The 7,678-nt window shown below is 41.4% G+C and overlaps 1 protein-coding gene across 1 annotated transcript in view; it reads left to right on the top strand.

Moving 5' to 3' along the window:
- The first annotated feature begins 4,996 nt into the window (after positions 1-4,996).
- Positions 4,997-7,678, top strand: part of hibadhb (3-hydroxyisobutyrate dehydrogenase b) — a 568,873-nt gene continuing 566,191 nt past the window's right edge. The window contains exon 1 of the mRNA XM_068059347.1: positions 4,997-5,119. Coding sequence (XP_067915448.1) covers positions 5,050-5,119 — 70 coding nt within the window. The 5' untranslated portion in view covers positions 4,997-5,049. The remainder of the gene's footprint in view (positions 5,120-7,678) is intronic.

Below are 7,678 nucleotides of genomic sequence, written 5' to 3'. Positions count from 1 at the left end.
AATTAATTTCAAGGTCAAATGAGGTTGCTTGAACATCAAAGTAAAATCTGACATCATGTTCCCCTCATGCCTATGGTTCTCAGTTACAAGAGGCAGCGAACATGAGAGATCAATGTCCCACATAACATCTATCAGAAGTTCAGTCATAAGCCACTAAAAAGAAATGCAAGCAGTTTGGACTGCCTTATCTTGAATTCAAATAGCTAATGTATTGTGTAATTCACATAGTTAGAGTGGTTAGAATTTGGAACTCACTACCATAAAGAATAGTTGAGGCAAATGGCATTGATGCATTTAAGAGGAAGCTTGTAACCACAAGAGAGAAAGGAATAAATAAAGGAATATAAATAAATAAAGGGAAATAAACTTGCAGGACTATGGGGATAGAGCGGGGGACGGACTGACTGGATTGCTGTAGAGAGCTGACATGGACTTAATGGGCCAAATGGCCTCCTTCTGTGCCATAATGACTCTATAACTCTATGAATACAAGGATATGTTCATAGGGTTAGATGAGGAAGGGTGGGAGGAGGCTCATGTGGAGCATAAACACCAGTATGTACCTGTTGGGCTGATTGGCTTGTTTCTGTGCCATAAATACTATGTCATAGATATTGTACCATTAGTTTCTGGCAGTGTATTTCATAGAAACATAGAAAGTTTAAGGCACAGAAAGAGGCCACTTGGCCCATCGTGTCTGTGCTGGCTAAATTTTTTTTATCTCATCTTCTAGCATTTGGTCCCTAGCCCTGCAGCTTAAGGCACTTGGGGTGTCTATCCAGACTCATTTTGAATGAGTTGAGGGTCTCTGCCTCAACTACCCTTTCAGGCAGTGAGTTCCAGACCATCACCACTCTCTGGGTGAAAAGATTTTTCCTCATCTCCCCTCTAATTTTTCTACCAATCACTTTAAATCTATGCCCCCTCTTCACTGAGCTCTCTGCTAAGGTGAATAGACCCTTCACCTGCACTCTATCCAGGCCCCTCAAAAGTTTGTACATTTCAAGCAGATCTCCCCTCAGCCTTCTCTGTTCCAAGGAGAACAACCCCAGCCTATCCAATCTTTCCTCATAGCTGCATTTTCCAGTCCTGGCAACATCCTCGTAAATCTCCTCTGTACCCTCTCTAGTGCAATTACATCATTTCTGTAATGAGGTGACCAGAACTGCACACAGTACTCAAGTTGTGATCTAACCAATGAATAATACAGTTCCAGCATAACTTCCCTTCTATACCTCGGCTAATAAAGGAAAGGATTCCATATACCTTCTTAACCTCCTTATCGACCTGTCCTGCTACCTTCAGGGATCTATGGACATTTACTCCAAGGTCCCTTACTTCCTTTACACTTTGCAGTATTTTCCCATTAATCATGTGTTCCTTTGTCTTGTTTGACCTCCCCAAATGCATCACCTCACACTTCTCCAAGTTGAATTCCATTTGCCACTTTTCTGCCCATCTGACCAGACCATCAATATCTTCCTGCAGCCTACAGCTATCCTCCTCACTATCTTTGTTGTTGTGGAACAATTCAATCACCACACGAGGAGACTCAGGTACAGATAAATGATCATTTATTTGAGCATATGCAAGGACAGTCCACCTTGGGCACTCCTGAGATAGTGCTCTGAAGCTACACACAAGGGTACAAACTTATATACCGTTTTCTCATGCAATATGGTCAAACAATGGAGGATTGATCATACACTCTAATGAATACACCGTTATTAGTCTTTATCAGTGCCCACTCCAGATGTCTCTAGCCTGGGTCTATTATCCTTTGTTTCACATTAGTCAAAACATTCCATAGTTTAATTTAAAAATAAGAAATGCTGGAAATACTGAGCAGGTCTGGCAGCATCTGTGGAGAGAGAAGCAGAGTTAACATTTCAGGTCAGTGACCCTCCATCAATACTGGCAGAGGCTCGAAATGTAATAGATTTTAAGCAAGTAAAGCAGGCGTGGGGCAAGAGATAACAAAAGAGGTGATGATAGGACAAGGTCACAGAGAATAACTGATCAGAAGGTCATGGAGCAAAGGCAAATGGTATGTTAATGGTGTGGTGAAAGACAAAGCGTTAGTACAGAGAGGGTGTTAATTGACAGAAAATTGAAAAGCCTGGCCCAAAGCACAAACATGAACAAAACAGTGGGTAGGCACAGTAGAAACAAACTAAAATAAAATAAACACATAAAAAAGAAAAAATAACTGAAAATATAAAGGGGGAGCTGTCATGCTCTGAAATGATTGAACTCAATGTTCAGTCCAACAGGCCTAATCGGTTAATGAGGTGCTGTTCTTCGAGCTTGCGTTGATACTCACTGGAACACTGCAGCAAACCCAGGACAGAGATGTGGGCATGAGAGCAGGAGGGAGTGTTGAAATGGCCAGCAACCGGAAGCTCGGGGTCATGCTTTTGGACTGAGCGGAGGTGTTCTGCAAAGCGGTCACTCAGTCTGCATTTGGTCTCCGCAATGTAGAGAAACCACATTGTGGGCAGTGAATACAGTATATTAAATTGAAGGAAGTACAAGTAAATCACTTTTATTACCATAGTTTAACTTGTTTATTGTGAAGTCTGTACAGATCCCAGCTATCAACCTTTACTCCCGAATCCTGTCTTTGCCATAACAGCTTGTCTGTCTTTTTCCCATCCTGACTTATTCTGCTGAGCTGCCTTTTTAATTCACATTTCTTAACTCTGCATATGTTGCTTATTTCTGATTAACCCCTTAAGTGTTGTCCGCAAACTTCCTGATCATGCCCCCTACATTTACGTTCAATATACACCAGAAAAAGCAGGGGACCCTGTACAGAGCCCTGCAGAACGCCACTGGAAACAGCCCTCCAGTCACTAAAACAGCCGTCAGCAATTATCCTTTGTTTCCTGCCACTGAGCCAAATTTGTATCCACCTTGCTGCATTTCCCTGGATCCCATGGGATTTTATTTTTTTAACCAGTCTGCCATGTGGGACCTTGTCAACAGCCTTGCTAAAATCCATGTAGACCACTTCAATTGCACTACCCTCATCTATCTTCCTTGTTACTTCTTCAAAAAATTCGATCAAGTTGGTCAAACAAGATCTTCCCTTAACAAATCCATGCTGACTATACTTGATTAATCTGTGCCTTTCTAAGTGACCATTTATCCTGTCTCTTAGAATAGATTCCAATAATTTGTCCACTACTGAGGTTAGACTGACTGGCCTGTAATTATTCGGTCTATCCTTCGCTCCCTTTTTAAACAGAGGTACAACGTTAGCGATTCTTCAATCCTCCGGCACCACACTTGTATCCAGTGAGGACTGGCAAATGATAGTCAGACCTTCTGCTATTTCCTCTCTTGCTTCTTTTAACAGCCTAGGGTACATTTCATCTGGCCCTGGTGATTTATCAACTTTCAAGGATGCTAATCCCATTAATACTTCCTCTCTCCCTATGTTTATCACATCCAAAACTTCACACTCTTCCTCCTTAACTACAATATTTGCATCATCCCCCTCTTTTGTGAAGACAGACGTTAAGAGCCATACCAATACCTTCCGCTCCTACACATAGGTTACCTTTTTGGTCTTTTATGGGCCCTACTCTCTCCTTTGTGATCCTCTTACTCTTACTGTGTTGATAAAACATCTTTAGGATCACCTTGATTTTGCTTGCCAATATTCTTTCATGCCCTCATTGCTTTCCTAATTTTCTTTTTGATTTCACCCCTCCACTTTCTATACTCCTCTCGGCTTTCTGTAGTATTGAGTTCTCCGTGTCAGACATAAGCTTTTCTTTTCTGCCTTATCTTAAGGTCGTTGACATCTATGGGGCTCTAGATTTGGCCACCTCACCCTTTTTCTTTGTGGGAACATGTTTACTTTGAACCCCTTGAATGCCTCCCACTGTTCTGACACTGATTTACCTTCAAGTAGCTGTTTCCAGTTCACTTTCGCTAAATCACTCCTCAGTTTAGTAAAATTGGCCTTGCCCCAATTGAGAACTCTAACTCCTGTTCTATCTCTGTCCTTTTCCGTAATTATGTTAAAACTGACTGAATTATGATTACTATCGCCAAAATGCTCTCCCACTGCCACTCCTTCCACCTGCCCATTTTCATTTCCTAAAACTAAGATTTCTGCTTCTTTCTAAAATCTTACATATCAATAGATATATTTATTTTAATTTGTTAGTAATGGTTCGATGTTGTGCCATTTACTTCTTTTCAAAGGAAACAGCAGAATGGAATAGGTTCCCATGTGGTCTCTGGTGCATTGTAATTAATGGTGGGTCCATCCTACTCACAGCAAGTATAAAGGGTACCAAAGTTTCAGTGTATAGGATGCATCATTTACTTATGGAAAATGCCCTTTTGCTGCTAGCAGTAGAAAAAACTGTCAAGATAACATAGAAAGTTTACGGCACAGAAAGAGGCCACTTGGCCCAACATCTGGGGTTGATTTGGATGTAAACAATATCAAGGCAGAACTGAAGATTTTACAGGACATATAGACTCTGAGCAATGTATGTTTGAACGAATGGAAGCAGACAACCTGAGTGGAATATAGAGAGCTGCTGTGCATCACTAATGCTTCACATCACGCTTACAAGAAGCAGCAATGAAAGTTAAATATGCGAATGGTTCCACTACGATTCCTGTGGCATTGAAGTTGCAGCCAAGGCACAAGTTATAAACTGAGGGTTTTAAGATGCATTTTCACAATTCGGAATGAGTCAACAACAAAAATCTCTGAACAAAAATGCTGAAAAAATCTTTCGCGTACACAAAATTCTATATCAGGTAAACAAATGCAAGACAGCTTTTCTATTAACAGATTTTCCACGTAATCATAAAGCAGAATCTTCCAACAGCAATCCCAATGTTTCGTGCTCTTCCCAAATACTATTCCAGAGGATGTCCCGGTACCGGTGTTACTGATTGGTGAGCGCGCGTCACCCGCTAGCGCTGCTGCATTGGTGTTGCTGCTGTCACTCGCCGTTTCGCTTACCCGGGGATAGGCTGCTTCGCCAGAGTGAGAGGTCGGCGATATAAGAGTCAAGTATGGCGGCTATCGTACGGCGGTCAGCGAACTTTTCCTTCAAATATAGCAACTATGTTCGCCACTGTATTGGTAAGGTTTCTTATCTATTTTACTCACGTTAAACGAAGATTAACTGCCGGCTTGGATATTAAACAATGTTGATACCGAGAGTGCCGAAAGGCTGAAGGTTTTGTAGGACATAACCAGTAACGATGACTTTGGGATAAAAACAAAAAATGCCGGAAATTTCCAGCATTTTTTGTTTTTATTGCAGATTTCCAACATCGGCAGTATTTTGCTTTTACATTCCCTTTGGAGGCACCGTGGAAGGCGATAGAGCCCCAATGTAATATAGATATTTCTGCTTTTTTTTGGTACTTTTGAGTATTATTGTATGACTGTCAAACAGACTTCGTGTTTATTACAATATAATAAAAGCAAAATACTACAAATGCTGGAAATCTGCAATAAAACAAAGTGCTGGAAATACTCAGCAGGTCAGGCAGCATCCGTGGAGAGAGAAGCGAAGTTAACGTTTCAGGTCAGTGACCATCATAACTGGCAAAGGTAAGAAAATAATTAGGGTTTAAGCAAGTGCTGCGGGGTGGTGGTGGTGAGGAAGAGGTGGGTCAGGAGAGATTAAATGACAAAGATGTCACGGGACAAAGGCAAAGAGTGTGTTAATGGTTGTGGTGAAAGACAAAGTATTAGTCCAGCGAAAGTGTTCATGGCAGAATAATAAGCAGCTCTGTCCAAAAGCACAAATGAAAAACAGGTACATGGTTAAAAATTTAAGTTAGGAAAGTGAATTCCTGTAATAAAAACAAAGTACTGGAAATACTCAGCAGGTCAGGCAACATCTGTGGAGAGAAGAGTAGAGTTAAGGTTTCAAGTCTGTGACCTTTCATCAGAACTCCGTCCTGCATTGGAAATCTCTCACTTATATCTTGGGTTGTACTTGCACATTAGTTAATTTTATTGATTTTTTTTTTTGTGTGGAATTGCTCATCCATCATGAAAAGCACTTGTGTTTCACTTTGTACAATAAATATACAGGACTCTCAGAAATTCAAAATTTTGGAAGCAAAGTTTGTTTAACACTTAAATGAATTTGTTGGCATCAGATGTTTACTGTTGATGGAATTTGTATCATCCTGTTTACCAAAAATGGAAATCAGTTGTGAAACAAGTTTGTGTTGGTGTCTAATAAGTTCTGTTAATGGATATTAAATACTTCGTAGCTGAAGGTAATAGGGTGAACAGGTGTTGGGTGGTTAATTGTATTCAGATGTATGTATAAAGCCAGCCAGCACTGGCTGGGTGATTGTGGGAGTGGAGAAGTAAGCTCCGTAGCAAGTAATAAAAAGTCCGTAGCAAGTAATAAAAAGTCTCCACCAAAGCATCCTAGTTTTAGTGTCTTGTTCACACACAGGCTTGGAAGTTTCTCCTAACAGTTTGGAGCTTTTATTAAATATGGGCTGCATTGAACTCGTTTGGATATTGAACTTGGTAACAAAATTTGAGAATGAATTTGGGGTTTAAAAACAAAAGACTGCAGAATTGACACTTAGTGCTGCAAAATTACTAACCACCATATGTTCAAATTTCATTCCCCTTTACTTGAAGTTTAAAAACTGAACCTGTTGACTTGAGGCACAACGTAGTGGGTGACTTTTAATTGGTATTTTTCCTTAATTTTCTGCTCTTAAGATGTTCACTCTTGATAGAACACACAAATGCTTACAGTGCTCAGCATCTCAGCTGAGGGCCATTCCTTATATGTTCATCTGAGACAATGATTGACAAGGCTGTGTGATCAGTGAGGGGAGTCTTGTTACCTAAGTACCCCAACCTTCTTCCCCAGTGCTCTTCCCCCATTACATACATGCAAGTTATTCTCTCATCATGCTTCGATCCTGGTGATGCCCAAATGTAACCTTTTTCCAGCTGTGGTCTGTGTAAAATGATCAGGAGCTCCTGGTGCCAGAGTATGGGTGGGAACTTCAGTACTGCAAATGTTGCCTCAATTGAGGTCAACTGGTGATAGAATCTTGGTTCGGTGTCAAATTGGTCCCTTTACATGGGTCATTGGGGACATTTATTATAGCTTTAAATTGTACAGTTTTTGTAATGTTCACATCACCATTTTTGTGAATGTTGCTCATTCACTACACTTAACTGCATTTAGTGCTGGATTGAGCACTACCTAGAACTGTACTCCAGGGAGAATGTTGTCACTGAGACTGCCCTCAATGCAGCCCAGCCTCTACCAGTCATGGATGAGCTGGACATACAGCCACCAAAATTGGAACTCAGTGGTGCCATTGATTCTCTAGCCAGCGGAAAAGCCCCTGGGAAGGACAGCATTACCCCTGAAATAATCAAGAGTGCCAAGCCTGCTATACTCTCAGCACTACATGAACTGCTATGCCTGTGCTGGGACGAGGGAGCAGTACCTCAGGACATGCGCGATGCCAATATCATCACCCTCTATAAAAACAAAGGTGACCGCGGTGACTGCAACAACTACCGTGGAATCTCCCTGCTCAGCATAGTGGGGAAAGTCTTTGCTCGAGTCGCTCTGAACAGGCTCCAGAAGCTGGCCGAGCGCATCTACCCTGAGGCACAATGTGGCTTTCGTGCAGAGAG

Source organism: Heterodontus francisci, chromosome 2, assembly GCF_036365525.1.
Source record: "Heterodontus francisci isolate sHetFra1 chromosome 2, sHetFra1.hap1, whole genome shotgun sequence".
NCBI classification, from domain to species: domain Eukaryota; kingdom Metazoa; phylum Chordata; class Chondrichthyes; order Heterodontiformes; family Heterodontidae; genus Heterodontus; species Heterodontus francisci.
Note: the sequence above shows the minus strand (reverse complement) of the source record. Positions and strands in the feature narration are given on the sequence as shown.